Consider the following 15,853-nt stretch of genomic DNA (forward strand, 5'->3'; position numbering starts at 1 on the left):
TGTCAGTCTGGTTCAAAATTTCCACCAGGTCTTCTGAGTGAATGCCTCAGCACCTGCTGCAGGCAAAGGTGCCTTCTCAGCTTCGTGTTACTGGGATTTAATGTTTTAGCTAAGACTGAAAGCTGATTTTTGTTTTCTCATGTATTTGCCTAGGTAACAATTTTCTTGCACTTCCTGTGGGCTGGACCAATTCAAGCTGTAGCAGTAACAGTACTTCTCTGGATGGAAATAGGCCCATCATGTCTCGCAGGAATGGCAGTTCTGATTATTCTTCTTCCTATACAAACCTGCATCGGGAGGCTTTTTTCTTCCCTAAGGTAAGGTTGCATGTGTTGGATTGTAGGTATTTTCTGGCCTGGGTTTGAAAATGTGCCTACTGGATTGGCTGAGGACTAGATGGAGTTATCTTACAGCTCAGAGATCAGCTTCCATTTGGTGAGGTTTTGCGCTTTGTCTTTTATTTCTGTCAATGTTTTTCATAGTTACTAATGTGAAATTTCTGAAGCCCTGTGTAGGGACTTGGAGTGGACTTTCCTCCAGAGATGCTGATAATACCTGGCACTTGTTACCCATCCAGTGTATTAAAGAGTTGGGCTATTTCTGTAGCTGCCTTGTAGCTTTTTAGCATCTACCTTGTAGGTTTTTGGCATAGAATTGCATAAATCCTTGAATTCTGCCTTCCTGCATTGATGCTTAAGGAGCAGTTACTACAAAGGCAATATGTCAGTCCTGCCTTAAGTTTGACTTACTGGGATGATACAGGAGTTGCAGTGGAAAGCTCTGAAAGTTTTGTGTTTAAAGATCTTGCTTTCTCTCCTCCAAGGCAAAGATGCAGAGAGGAAAAAGGAGAAGGAACTGAGAGAAAGGAGGAACAGAATTATGGCAATGTTTTCAGTGCCAGCTATGAGGTTTCTAGCTACAAGGTTCCAGATTGTGGATATATATAAAATGAGTCTGCAGTAGTTTTCCATTGTCAGGAAAATTTAATTGATTTTTCCGTAACTTCCCCTTAAAAAATGACTTAACTCAGGTTGGAATATTGAATTATCTTCAATGTTGTGGCTTCTTAAATTTCCTTCTCTTGTATAATTAATCATGTTCTACTTGCATCCTGACTTTAGAAAAGCCTTTTGCATCTAAATGGAAATATTTTTATGTTCCTTTACCGGGTACTCATATGCTCTGTAGTTTTATGCATCTTTGTTGCTTTTCTGTTCAGGGTGAGTGGGTTTCTTCTAGCTCTTCAGATAAGTAAAACTTCTTAGTGAGTTACTGTAAGGTTTTTTTTGTTTGTTTCTTTGTTTGTTTTCAAGTTGTATTTCAAGACAGGTTTTCCAGAAGTATTGAGACTGGCGTTGCCATTGCATGGCTAGGTATGAAGTGAGAACTGAGAATTACAAAATTAGACCAACTCACAGATTTTCCTCTGTAATCACTGTCGTCAATTACTATGCTCACATGCTATTTCTCAAATAATGAGTCATTCGGTGTTCTCCATCAAATTCTTATTTTTTATGATAAAACCTGTTTGTAGAACACTTTCAATATATTCTTACATATGCATTTTCACTGTATATGTGCTGTGCATGCATATGTATAAAACTACTTCACTTTTTTTGGTTTGTTTTGTTTTTTTTTAGCTTTATGTCAACAATTAAAATACTTAGCACCTAAAGAGTGCCTTATCAGTGGTGTTCAAAGTGCTCTTCCAAAGTGGTAAGCATTATTATCCCCATTTTACAGATGGGAAACTGAGGCACAAAGAGATTAAGGGACTTGTCCAGGGTCAAACAACAAGTGGCAAAAATCTCTTCTATAAGGTATGTATTCTAAAAGTTAGCCAGTGGCAATGTAACATTCTTTGGGATTTTCCCCATTTATTTACAGCCACTTTATTGGATGCAGAGCAGGCGAAATAATTTGTTAACTGGATATGCATTTGCTTGCATATGTGTGCACAGATCTTTGTATCTTTTTGAAATACAAATGCCCTCTGAGCAGAAGGAGTTAATGGAAAAACTGAAATGGATTCCAGCTTTGTAATGATTTGTATGTTCACATGACAATTGCTGGGAATCTGCGTGGATTTAAGAAATCACTCTGTGAAAAAGTGATTTAAGGATTAAAGCTTTTGCTAAAATCCAGGCACACTCAGCATGGCAGCTAATTTGTGCTGTTATTCAGCAATGCACTTGTGACCTGGTATTATAAACACATGTCCACACCAGTTTATGATACGGATGCTTCTTCCATTAGCTGTAGGAGTTTGTACAAATAGATCCAATATCCTGTAGAATGGTATACACGGTATGATACAGTATTCCTTTTACCTCCACAAGTACCAGATGTTGTACAAAATACACATGACATGCTATATTATTTGAGAAATAGTTCGAGTGTTGGATTGAAGACCCTTTTTTTATATATTCAGAAGAACTCAACTCTTAGCGTGCTTTGCCATGCAATTGTAATGCTCTCATTTAAAGCTCTTTTTTTTTTTTTAAGGAAAAATACGTGGAACAGTCATGTCAAACATGATCAGAAGAGGAGAAAAAGATCTTAGAAAAGATACTCTAGTTCCATGCCAGTAAGGTTGGGTTAGGGTAACTGATCTTCCTCAGTCATAGCAAGACGCCTTGATTATATTAGGACTAATTTCCATTATTTCTTATCAGTTTTCTTATACGAATATTTCTTAATATTTTGATTTAGCCATCCCAACATTTGTAGATCAGTGGTGCTGAGAAGTTAGAATTTCAGGTGACTGCTTGTCATTTTAAACTTTCTTCTGACGTGCTTTGAATGTGGCTATCTTTTTCAGAGCACCGGAGAAACCTTATGGGGGACAAATTAAACTGACAAAACCAAGCAAGCCATTCGAAAGAGCTTGCTAATTTTTTCTTTTTTAATATGGTCTTCAAGTTTCATTAGATACAAATAATTTAGCAGAAAAAAAAGAGTTTTATTAAAAAAAAAAGCTTATGATAGCTCATTATGTGCTAAGTATGTTTATCTACGTGAATGAATTCAGAATTGTAATATGGTTTATTAGCATGGTTTATGCATTTATTACATGGCTTCTAACTTTCAATGCTTTTTCCTAATTAATACTGTGACTTTGTTATTTAATTATATATATATTCTAGTTTGTTTATCAGTGCAAACATAATGTGAGATTAGAATAGATATATTGAATTCAGCATTAATTGCAATTTTTTGCAATTGCACTTAAATAGTATTTCTTTACTTAACAAATCTAGATTTTTTTTTTCTCCTAAATTATAGCTCGTGCTCTCTTACTAAGTAGTCTTTACTTCAAGCAGAATTAACCTTAAAAAGACACAAGCCAAGGCCAATTTCTTTAACTAAATCAAGATAGCCTTTTGAGAATAAGTTTGAAATTTGAAAATGACAATATTTAAAAAAAAATACTTTTTCAATTTTCATTTAGTTCTAAATTTAGTATTTGGCAGTTTTATTATTGTGTTTTTTAATACAAAAATACGTTGTTTAAGGAATACCATGTGTTGCTGCAAACTGACATAGTATTCTGAACAATGAATCAGCTGACAGTTCCCTGAGGATAGAGAATGCCAGGAATACTGATAGATGTATTAAATCTGTCTGCTGCGTGTCATCTGTAAGATACTGTTTTAGGAAGGTTCTTTAATGGAATTGTGGTTATGTGAACCCTCTAGAAGTAAGAGCAAAAACTTAATTAAATATGAGTGCGTTATGTGATTATAAATAGCGTCTCTTCTTTTGAGAATCTGAGAATTTTTGTTTTCTGCTATTTACAGAAGCAAGACAGCTGCATTTACAGATGTCAGGATTAGAACCATGAATGAAGTCATAAGTGGCATGAAGATAATAAAGATGTATGCTTGGGAAAAATCATTTGCGGAACTTGTGAGTGGTTTGAGAAGGTAATCCTGGAAAAATACAGCTTGGTTTATGATCTATATCTGTTTACATTTTTTACATGCCAATAAATGCATTATTCTGTGCTGTGGAGAGAAGTTTCCTTGAACTTTTTTGGACTTTTAAACTTTCTATAGCAAGAGTGAAGGAATGAAAATATATCCTAAGGGGACAGAAGAAGAAAAAATCCTTTGATATTTATAAAATGTGTTTTTTAATGTTTCCTTTTACATTTCTGATTAAGAACAGCAACTGATAAATAAAATAGTTGTAGCTGAAGATCCTCACAGTCCTCTAAACAAATGGAAAGGAACCAATAAGTATTTCTCTCTTCTGAGAAATACGTGTAATCTGACTTTATGTCCTACGTGAATAGCATCCTCAGATACTACTCCACTTTCTGCATTTTGAAGTATTGCTCAAACCATCTGAAAAGTGTGGAGGGCAGAATGAAAGCAGCTCAGAAGTTCTCTAGTTGTTCAGCTGGCAAGGCCAACTGACTCTGGAGTCATTTCATTTTAGAGGTCTGTCAGAATCTGGATAAAAGGTACTCGTAAACTTGTTTTTCAAAGCTATTTATTCTTTTACTTGACAGGAGTTCAGGTGTGTATTTCCTATCACTTAGTTTTCATGTTAAGTCTTTCTCCAACGTATGAGTTGTTATCCTGCCATAGATTCTTTGATTTCATTTGTTTATTATTAACTTATTTGGAGTTCCTTTTTTTAATTGATTTTTTTTCCTTTACATACGTGTGCAGGTTTGCAGACTTGCTAACGTTCCCTGAGACATTTATTCTCACGCACAGAATGCTCTTTCTTCTTCTTCAGTATATATAGGATCCTCTGCCGAGTGAATACTCTTGATTGCTTGAAGGCTTCCCTGTCTTGCTTGGAGCCAGAGAGTATATTTGTTTATTGAAAGCTACTTCAGTGGGAGTATTCATATTATGAAAGTCAATGTCTCATTAGGATTAGAGGTTTCCTATTTAATGATGGAGAGAAATGAGCTCTACCAAAGCACGTCTCGAGCCCTCTTTTGTTTCTTTCAGCGCAATGTGGAAAACTGTTAGCAGTCTTAAATTCATCCACGTGATCGTTGCCCGGTATTTCCACAGTGGCCCTTGGTAGTTGTTAAGATGACATCTGAACTCCTCAGTTGTTGTTTTTACCTGTGGCTGTCCATATTAGTCGCCTTTGATACAACTTGGTGCCGTAAGACAGTGTAGTATATCATATACGGCCTATGGGTGGGCTGTAATTATCTGATACTTACAGAGAATAGCACAAAGGGCTCGGTGATTATCCACAGATAGCGAGAGGATTATTAAGGACTATTAGAGAGTGGGAAAAGAGTTTCATCCAGGATTGTAGAAGTAATTGAATTAGACCCAATTCAAATAGTTTACGTACAAATGTTCTTTCACCGTACTCTGGAAGAGATCAGAGATTGCGAGCCCTTAAGCTGAAAAAATGCCTTTGAAATCCTTTGAAAGTCTGTCAATTCAGCCAATTTGGCAAGTATAGTGTGAAAGTTGCTTAACTAGTTTTCTAGTAGTACATCATGCATCCTTCTCTCCGTAAGGGAGAACCGACAGTACTTCAACTGCTATAATCATAATTTGACTTTCTAATCTTTGTGTATAATTCCAAGTGGAAGGTAATCAAAGTGATTAAGATTTTCCCTAAGAATTGCCAGAATATATGTGAAGAGAAAATATGATTTATTTTTTTTAGTAAAATTCTGTGTCAATTCAGGTAAAATTAGACTATGTGGGGAAGGAGCAAATTGTTATGGCTCTCTTGGTAAAGAAAACCTATTATTTTAATAAGAAGTTTAAACCTGAAGGCAGCCACATTGTAGATAGTGCAGTAATGTTTTGAGGATTGGACTTGAGTCATATAGAAGGGAAAGCTGGAGTATAACTAAAGTGGAAATAGAAAACATATGCATCAGCAGCTGTATCAGTTGCTGCAGGGGGTTTTCTGTGTCTGTGCCATACATCAGGTACTAGTTAGCTGAGGAAATGGTTGGCAGAACAGCTGGCCTCACAGACCTGTATTTTCTGAATTACAAACCACAACTCCCAGAGCAGTGGAAGCCAGGCGCAGGGTCCAAATCAGGAAGGATTTAGGCTGAGGTCAAAGGAAATACTGCAAATCCCGTGATCCAGCTTGAGGAACAGCAACTGAGTAGTGGTAAATGCTTGAGCCACAGGTGAACTCCTAATGTTTTGGAAGTTGACCTGTTTTACAGGTTGCAGAGTATGTATTCATGTTAGCAAGAGCTTGTGACTGAACTCTGTTGGATTTTTATATTGGAAGGATAAGGAACTGCTGGATACTTGGCTGTTATACAGAAGTTTTTTTTCCTCTTTGCTCTTGTACACCATCTAGAAAGAGTCAAAAGGTTAGAATTGGAATTAAAATGCTAGTTTGACCAAAACAGGAAAAGAGTATTTTGATTTTCTGTCCCTGAAGAATACTTTTTTTTTTTTTCCCTAGGAGCAATCAAGATATTAAATACCTTAAATTTTTGTTTTTGTCAATTCCTGAGCCTTTTAAATTATCATTTATTATTTGCCATATGCTATGCTTTCTTTACAGTTACTTTTGAGTACAGTTCTTTGCATGCAAGTTGGGGTGGTGCAAGGGGAAGAAAGGACATAAAAGTGTAATCTTGAGAGTGGGGTCTCCCTCATCCTATTGTTGAGGGCATCTGTGATGAGAGGGATTGATGCGAATGTTTATATTTTGCATTTTTTTAGGAAGGAGATTGCCATGGTTATGAAAAGCTCCTACCTTCGAGGACTGAACTTAGCCTCTTTCTTCGTGGCAAGCAAAATAACGGTGTTCATGACTTTCATGGCATATGTACTACTTGGCAACATTATCTCTGCGAGCCGGGTGTTTGTTGCAGTGTCCCTGTACGGTGCAGTAAGACTGACAGTAACTCTGTTCTTCCCTGCGGCTGTTGAGAGAGTATCCGAGGCAGTGGTTAGCATACGACGAATCAAGGTATGGTTATTTGTATTTGTTCTCTTATTTTAACGTTGTTTTATCCAGAAAATGCAGCTTTATTATAGTTTTGCAGAGTTTCAGATTTTTACTGAAATAACCTCTTTTGCAACTGAATGTGGTCCTGTGTAAACGTGCAAAAACCCATGAAGTGTGCTCTAGAGCGAGGTGAAATGTAGGAGAAAAGTAAGTGCAGTGAGGCATTGTAGATGTTTTTGAAGTAAGAGGATCGTGTGTGCAAATATGTTGGAATTGGGAGTTGTAAGTCAGGAAATATGGATGGCAAAAACAGCAGGTGGGAGATGCAGGATTCATATTCCATGTGCACTGCACTACCCTGTCGGCTGTGGAGGGGAGGTGCGAGCCCTCACTGCTGCCCTGTAGATGCTTTCAAAACTGGAGGGAAGGCTCAGTAAGGATGAACATGCTGCTGTTTTTGGCAGAAGGACTTCGTGTTTTTTTTTTTTTTTTTTTTTCTGTGTTTAGTGTGGTGTTTTGAATAAAACAGTAATGTTTGCTGTATGTACTCGTACTTTAGCATAAACTACAAGAGTGAAACATTTAAATGCAAAACGTGTTTTAAATTTAAGACTTAAGAAGTCCCAAGTCATCAAGCTATTGAAATACAGAATTACTATTTTAGAACTTAATTTTGGGGGGAAAAAAAGTTAATCTTGTCTAGAATGGAGTAAGCAGAAATGCTGTACCTGTGGTTTTGCAGAGTGTCACTATGCCATTTATCGATGAAAGTATCTAAAAATGTCCTGTTTTCTTTTCCATGTGTCTGAGTATAATAAATCTTTTGTTGTTGTTGTTGATAAATTTCTGATTGTACTAAGCCTACACGTAACACATACATTAAACAGGTAACCTTTGCTCTTCAGAGAAGCATTTTGTAAAAGTTGATGCAAATGGAATTAGAAAAGCCTAATGTGTGAAAATCACCACCACGGTGAAATGTAGGCAGTAACATGTATTATTACTGCTTCAACTAAATTGCGGGAGGGGAGAGAAGTGCTTGCGATGCTGGATGGTGCACGCTGTCTTTTCAATACTTTCACATAGCCTGTGTTCAGCTCCAGGGCAGTGCTCTTTCAAAAGATCATTCAAGCTGTGCAGGTTGAGAAACGTGGATGGAAGGCTGAAAAAGATGCCTTAGGAACAGGAGAAGGGCTCTTGAGCAGAGGCAGTGGCAGTCTGTTCCCTTCTTCTCCTGTCTCAGTTTCCAGTATATCCTGCGGGTCACAAGATTTTGCTCCTAGCAGCTGGCTCCAACTCCCCTGCACTCACGATTATGAATTAGAGAGAGGAAGAGAGAGTAGAAAATGTAGGGAAAAAGTATAAAGCTGATGGCTAGGTGTATTTGCACAAAACTGAAAATAATGTATTTTTTAAGAAGGTGAATTTTTGAACCCTTGAACAAGAGCAAGTGAGGTTTCAGTGCTGATCTTAAAATATGCTCAGATGGAGACATGGAAGCAGGAGATACCATGCTTTGTGTGAGAATGAAGCACTATTAGAGGGGAATCAGTAGCCTTTCCTCCATGTTGATGCATACACATACAGGAACTGAAGAATATTATCGTATTTACTTTTATTTTTTTTTCCTCTGAGCTGTCTTCTCCCCTCACCTTAGCTACACAGCAATGTCTGCATCTATTCTTGAAGCTCACCCACTATTTTAGGATGAAGCAATTGCCTCAAGGTCCCCTTGTGAAACAAAGTGAGAGCAGTTGTTTTTCAAAGGGTTATTTTGGTAGAGACTGTGAAAAGAGGATAAACTTCATCTGGGTAAAAAAGATAGTTGTTTTTTTCTCAAGGACACAATACTATCTCAAGCTAATGTTTGCTTCTCAGCATCCTGTGGATGCTAGCAATTTTATTTTTCTCTGCATGGTAGACAATTCAATACTAAAAAAATGGAAGAATGTTTTAAGAAAACTTGAACAGTGTTTAAAGCTTAAGTTATTTTACTGCTTTTGAAAATTTTATTTCTAGTGTTGATTTCTGTTCCCACCCCCTGCTATGTTAAATTCCTGATGTTAGCCATATAATTCTTTTTCTTGATTTGTACTATTTTTATTTGAAGCCTTCCATATGTGTTACTGTAGCATTTTTGAATTAAACGGCTAGCTAGAATTTATACCTGATACGAATACTACTGCTAGAAGAGAAATTCCTGGTAAAAGCTGAAACAAGAGAACGATTCCTTGCTAATAACTCCCTGATGTTTCATCCATCATCTAAATCCAAATCACGCTTCAAAGGCCATGTGCCTCATTGGAGATATAGGCTATGCCTGGAATTTCTTTCCGTGACTACCACCTTCTTCTCCCGAGTCCTCTCTTCCGCACATCAGTTTGCACCTGCCTGTCTAAAACAGGGCTCAGCAATGCTCACCTGGCCACAGAGTTCAGACTTGCTTTGCCATTTGGTGGAGATGTGGATGTGCATTGAGTTTGGAGACTGCATGAAAATGCTTGACTGCTTGCAGGTCTCTTAAGTGATACCAGGTGAATTTTGAGCAAGGTCCCTTGTGCCTGCTAACACGTTACAGTGCTGTTCGTGTCCCCTTTGTCAGCTTTGTTCTGTTTCCTCATAGTTACTGACTTCCAAAAGTCTTCAGCATTACTCTCATGTCTGCAGGCTGTTCGGTGCTTGTTAACTACTCTCGGCTTTTCTCAAAATATTGTCTGATAAAGGCCTGTTTTAGGTCTTCATGGTCTGTGATTCAAATCATGTTGGAATTGTTCTGCTTTTTATCTTAAACTTGTAGTAACTGTTATCCATGAAAATTTTCTCTAGAACTTGCCTCTTTCCTTTCTAAATGTGTTTGAGCTATTTGTAATCTAGCATCATCAGGCAAAGTGTGCTGGAAGTGTGGCTGTAGTATAGAGCACACATTTGGGCAACCTGGACTAGTGGTAGGTGCCCCCCCCATGGCAGGGGATTGGAGCTGGGTGGTCTTTAAGGTCCCTTCCAGCCCAAACCATTCTGTGATAATGCAAGTTGAAGGAAACGAACCCTAACTGGAATATATTTTACAAGTACAGTAGGAAAAATGCAACAGAACAGTAAGGATTTTTTTTCTGTTAATACCCTGGATTTTAAAAGGAGGAGAGTTTCAGTGACTTCTTGTCGCTGGAAGAATGCTTAATAGAGACAGTGGTGTCCCTGTTATGGTGCCCTCAGTATTCTTTTAAGGGAAACAAAAATGAAATAAGCCTTCATCATCAAAACAGGGGAATGACAAGATTGCAGTAGGGTTTCATCTCTTCTTTGTGGGAAGGGGGAATCAAACAATTTTAAGGTTTATAAGGATTTATTTTTAAGTTCTTTGTGCTTCAGGATTTTTTTGTTATTGAGCAGGTTGCTGGTAGAATTCCATAGTACTGTTATGCTATGAAATCTGCACTTCTGGGTGATCCCTAGGATAGTTAGCTGGTTAGATGTGCATTGTTTGAATGGTTTTTGCATTGCTTTGAAATTCCTTGATCTATGTGTTTATTTTTTCATCAGTAACATTTTGTATGCTGCTTACAAAAACATGTGCTTGGCTTCCTTTCTCATTCCCAGTTTCACATCAGAACCCTGACCTTTTCTTTTATTGCAGAACTTCCTGATACTTGATGAAGTCTCACACTTCAAGCCACAGCTGCATGGTAGTAATGAGAATGTCATTCTTCATGTGCAGGATTTGACTTGCTATTGGGATAAGGTAAACTTCTACTAAATGTTAAGAGCATACTGGTGCTGCAGGCATTTTGAGCCTACAAAGCAGTATGTCTATGTATGGTGTGCCCTTGCTTTGTATTCCGTCGTCTGTGCAGGAGAAACCTTTTAGTATGTTAAACTAACTCTGTTGAATAGATTTAAAACAGTATCAAATGCATCTTAAAAGTAGCTATTCTTGAATTTTATACTAAATGAAAATCTGTACGTTTCTATGGGAAAATATCTCATTGAACAGCGTTGTACTGCAGCTTAGATGTTTAAATTGGAATTAAGGACAGACAGCACAGTACAGCAGGCCTTAGTGTATGGTGTGTAGTTTTTTTTCTGTGAACTGAATGCTGGCTGGTTCATTAGTCTAGAACCAGTACAATATTATACTTCATGTAACAGATTGGAAAGCTTTAGGGAGGAATCTACAAGTATTTGTTACTCTGTGTATTTTAATTGAGATTGTTCAGCTTCAAATTGTTCTTTCTTAAAATATGCCAAAACCACCAAAATGGCTAGAAAAGGGACAATACGGAGGTGATAAATCTATTATGTATCCTTTTCTCTGAGAGAGGCAAGTGTTGATTCTGTTTTTTAAAAATGCAATTGTTATGGGAAGCAGCAATCTGTGATGAATTGTTGGAGCTACTATGAGCTGCCAGTATCCTTGCACAAGGGAAGCTTCAGTCTCCATAAGAAACTCTGGAAGCTCTAAAAATGAATTTTGCATATAAATGTAATGCAAATTAGACATCTCACATATCTCCCCTTACACACCCTCTTCCCCTCACATGTGCTGTGTCCCAAGGAAGATAAAGTGTGCAAATATGTGTGAGGATCTACCTTATAATACTACTCAGCTACAAAACTAAATTGCTATGTTATTATGCTTTACTTTCTCAGAGCTTCTCTGTGACATGAATTCTTTCTGAGACGTTGAACAAACTTTTTAATTAAGTGGCGTGGAATACTTAATAGTGAATGCATTCTAATGCAGGGTGGAATGTATTTCTCAGACTTTTTCTCCCCAAACCTGTATTATACCACCGTTAACAATCTATAGGAAATGGTTGCATAATATGTCTGTAAAACACCTTTGGGTTTTTCATGAGTTATTTATACTAGGTGAAGTTGAGTAGCATGACTGGAATTAACTAGATTCCTTTCGGTTGAAAAAAAAAGAAAAGAAAACTTAATGTAATTTTCATTTTGATATTTAATTGAAATGTGCAAAGGAGAAGAATAGTTCTCCCAGAACTATAAGAGCAGTTCAGAACATTTCTCTTGCATACTTCTACAATAACGCAAAATAATTTTATAGAGTTGCTAACTGAAAAGATGGAGAGTTCTGTGAGAGGGAAGTTATAAAAGGAATAATAAAAATATGCTATACTTTGTCAAATAACCAGCTTAGCCTGCTGCTACTGTAACTGGGTTTCTCATGGCTCTTTGGATATCTGTATAGCAACCGTACAGCTGGATGATATTTTTATTTTATTTTATTTTTAAAGATTATGAGCCCAAATAGATACTTAAAAAAAAAAAAAATTCCACAACAACCCACAAATCCAAAATCACTGGAAATAAAAAAGGGATTATTAGATAGACTTTTAGGAAAACAACTTAACATGGTGTATTACAGTTTATCAAAAGATAAATAAAACCAATTAATTCACGGTCACACTCTTGTTTTACTCAGGCAAGTCTTATCTGAGTTCCACAGGCTAGTCTGATAGCAGCATGGAACTGGGGATTCTTCGATACGGGGTTTTTCCTAACGTGCCTTTAGTTTACAGAACAGTCTGTCTGCTCAGCTGAAAAACTTGGAAATTCAGGAATTTGAACGGAGGCCAAATGTATCCCTTGTAATTTTAGTCGCTTAAATGAGGAGCTTAAGCAGTGTAGTACTTCTGTGTAATATGTCGTCTCTGAAACCCTTAAATGGGATGAATTACTTGTTTCATTTGGCTGTAGGGTGTGAGGTCTACCCAAGCTCGCCTAAGGAATTGATGCCACTGAAGGGATCAGTCTTATATCTTTTGGTCCTCCCGCTCTGCCTCTGTTCCCTGCCTTGTGTTGGTGTTAATGTGTGATGTGTGACCCCATGGTGAACCTGGTCACAGGGATGAAGCAATGAATCCCTTTTTGTGTGAAGCGTTTTCTGACAGCCAAATCCCGTGAACAACCCATCTGCAAGGTTAGGCCAGAAGAAGCAGCAGCAGAAGGGAGGTGACAGACATGGATAGCTGACAGGGCCCCTGCAGGGGAGCTGGGACATTTGGTGGCAATTAGCTGTCAGATGAACTTAGCTGTAACATCAGTCTGTGCTCTTATTTAAGTGTCTCAGTGCCTAAAAATAGAACAAACTGCCTTTAATATGAGGAATGCTATTTTGTAGAAATACCATGCCCTTGAGGTATATGTGGCTGTGCTTTTTTCTTGCATTACTGCTTTTCTTTAGGGTCTGTGACGTCTTACAGTACTGCTTTAATATATAATAATTGGGTATTAATTTAAAAACTTTGATTTTTTTTCTAACATTACTCATAGGCTCTTACAATATTTTGTTTCGAAAACCTTGGCATGGGTGGAAGTCCCCTTGCTCTCTTGTGAATACAGAAACACAACATCAAGAGGTCTCAAGAGGGGCTGTGGAGGGGTGTGTGGAAAAGCTTATTTAGTTTTCTAAGTACTTTTTTTCTAAGTAATATCGATTTTTCAGATCAATTTATTAAAAGATAGTTTTTCATCCTATAAACCTTGCATTAAAAAATGCATTGGCTGCCACAAGCTAGTGGAGTTCTCCCGACCTTAGCTCCAGTTCCATACCTGAACCGAGCGTGCACTCAAGGCTGGGAAAGCATATTCATAGTAAAATGCTGATGGGTGGGGTGGAGAAAAAAGAAAAGATCCCTGTTGCTGCCACCTCGTGGGGACGGATAACGGCAGCAACAACAGTAGGTATGCGGGGTGGCACAGCACACACAAGTTTGGGTTCTTGCAGTGTGACTCTGATTTCATACAGAGAGGTGGCAGCTGTGATGGATGTGTGCCATTGGGCTCTGAGGACCTTCCTGCTTCACCGAGCATTTCTCCTGGCCTGAGGAGGAGGAGGCACGTGTTTGTTAGCCCAGCTGTCGCAGGTTTGGATGGATACTGCACCCATGTCTCCCCCAGATCATTTGAAACAGCTAGTTGCAAGCTTCCCCTTTCGGCAGTCCCAGAGCTGGGTCACAGGGCAGCTTCCTTGCAGGGACAGGTGCTAGCCTTTTCAGCCTCCTGCACTTCAGAAGGTGCCTGGAGATTTTAAGCAGCCTACCAGTAGTTCGGAGGGGCACTAGATTTTCTCTGTTGTGCTCTTCTGCTGAATTTTAGGGCTGGGTTTTAGTGTGGTTGTTTAATAGAAATACTAGCAATATCCAGCTCTTTTTTTTTAAATGCTAGTATTTTACTGTTTGCATTTTAGTGTCAGGCACGCTTAGGGCAGCCTCAGATGCATGTAAGGGCAGATCCTGTTACAAGGGATTTTTGCTTTAATGAGAGGGAGCTGCACCAGACCCTTAGCTATGTGGTTTAGAATAGCTATTAAAGACATGAGGATCCTTTCCTTTCATAAGAAGTAGAGGGGATGAGGAGGGGGTGCCACTGTCTGTGTCAATGACCAGCTGCATGGAGCTCCACCTGGGGGTGGATGAAGAGCTGGCGGAGTTTATGAGTCAGGATTAAAGAGAAGGCGACATTATAAAGACAGGTGACATTATAGTGGGGGTCTGCTACAGGAAGACTGAACAAGTGAGATCCTGTACAGGCTGATAGGAGCAGCCCCATGTTCTCATAAGCTCTGATCCTCATAGAGGAGGACTTCAACCACCCCGATATCTGTTGGGGGGACAACCCAGCAGGGCATAAGCAATCCAGAAGGTTCCTGGAGTGTGTCAATGTTAACTTCTTTCTCCAAGTGATTGAGAAGCAAATGAGGGCAGGTGCTCTGCTGGACCTCATTCTATCCAACAAGGAGGGGCTGGTGGGGAATGTGGAGCTCAAGGGCAGCCTTGGCTGCAGTGACCATGAAATGGTGGAGTTCAAGGTCCTTAGGGCATTGGGAGGGTGCACAGCAAGCTCACTACCCTGAACTACAGGAGAGCAGACTTTGGCCTCCTCAGGGATCTGCTTGGTAGAGTACTGTGGGATAAAGTCCTGGGGGGAAGAAGGGCTCAAGAAAGCTGGGTAATATTCAAGGGTTACCTCCTCCAAGCTCAAGAGCGATGCATCCCAACAAAAAGGAAGTCAGGAAGAAACACTAGGAGGCCGCATGGATGAACGAGGAGCTCCTGGCCAAAGTCAAACACAAAAAGGAAGCCAACAGAGGGTGAAAGCAAGGACAGGTAGCCAGTGAGGAATACAGAGAAATTGTCCAGGCAGTTAGGTTATGAAAGAAAGCTAAAGCCCTGTTAGAATTAAATCTGGCCAGAGACATCAAGGGCAAGAAGAAAGGCTTCTGTAGGTACGTCACTGATAAAAGGAAGACTAGGGGAAATGTTGGCCCTCTCCTGAAGGAAATGGGAGATGTGGTTATGCAGGATGTGGAGAAGGCTGAGGTATTCAACAACAACTTTGCCTCAGTCTTCACCAGCAAGTGCTCTAGCTACGCCGCTTAAGTTACAGAAGGCAAAGATAGGGACTGGAAGAATGATGAACCACCCACTGTAGGAGATCAGGTTCAAGACCAGCTAAGGAACCTGAAGGTGCACAGGTCCGTGGGACCTGATGAGATGCATGTGCAGGTCCGTAGGAAACTGGTGGATGAAGTTGCTAAGCCACTGTCCATCATATTTGAGAAGTCGTGGCAGTCCATTGAAGTTCCCACTGACTGGAAGAGGGGAAACATAACCCCCCATTTTCAAAAAGGGATAAAAGGGAGGCCCAGGGAACTACAGGCCAGTCAGTCTCACCTCTGTGCTCAGAAAGATCATGGAGCCTTGGTGCTCCTAGCTGATGAAACCCTGCTAAGGCACATAGAAAATGAAGAGGTGATTGGTGACAGCCAACGTGGCTTTGCTAAGGGCAAACCGTGCTTCACAAATTTGGTGGCCTTCTGTGACGGGGTTACTGCATTGATGGATAGGGGAAGAGCAACTGATGTCATCTGCCTGGACTTGTGCAAAGCATTTGACACTGTCCCACATGACATCCT

General features: G+C 39.2%; 1 protein-coding gene across 4 annotated transcripts in view; it reads left to right on the plus strand.

Annotated features, from left to right (window-relative positions):
• ABCC4 (ATP binding cassette subfamily C member 4) overlaps positions 1-15,853 on the plus strand; it is a 150,524-nt gene that overhangs the window by 19,517 nt on the left and 115,154 nt on the right. For all 4 annotated transcript variants that reach the window (XM_040538662.1, XM_040538672.1, XM_040538681.1 and 1 more), the window contains 4 exons: positions 154-317; positions 3,801-3,926; positions 6,687-6,936; positions 10,550-10,654. In XM_040538662.1, coding sequence (XP_040394596.1) covers positions 154-317; positions 3,801-3,926; positions 6,687-6,936; positions 10,550-10,654 — 645 coding nt within the window. The remainder of the gene's footprint in view (positions 1-153; positions 318-3,800; positions 3,927-6,686; positions 6,937-10,549; positions 10,655-15,853) is intronic.

The sequence above is a fragment of the Cygnus olor genome, chromosome 1 (assembly GCF_009769625.2).
Source record: "Cygnus olor isolate bCygOlo1 chromosome 1, bCygOlo1.pri.v2, whole genome shotgun sequence".
NCBI classification, from domain to species: Eukaryota; Metazoa; Chordata; class Aves; order Anseriformes; family Anatidae; genus Cygnus; species Cygnus olor.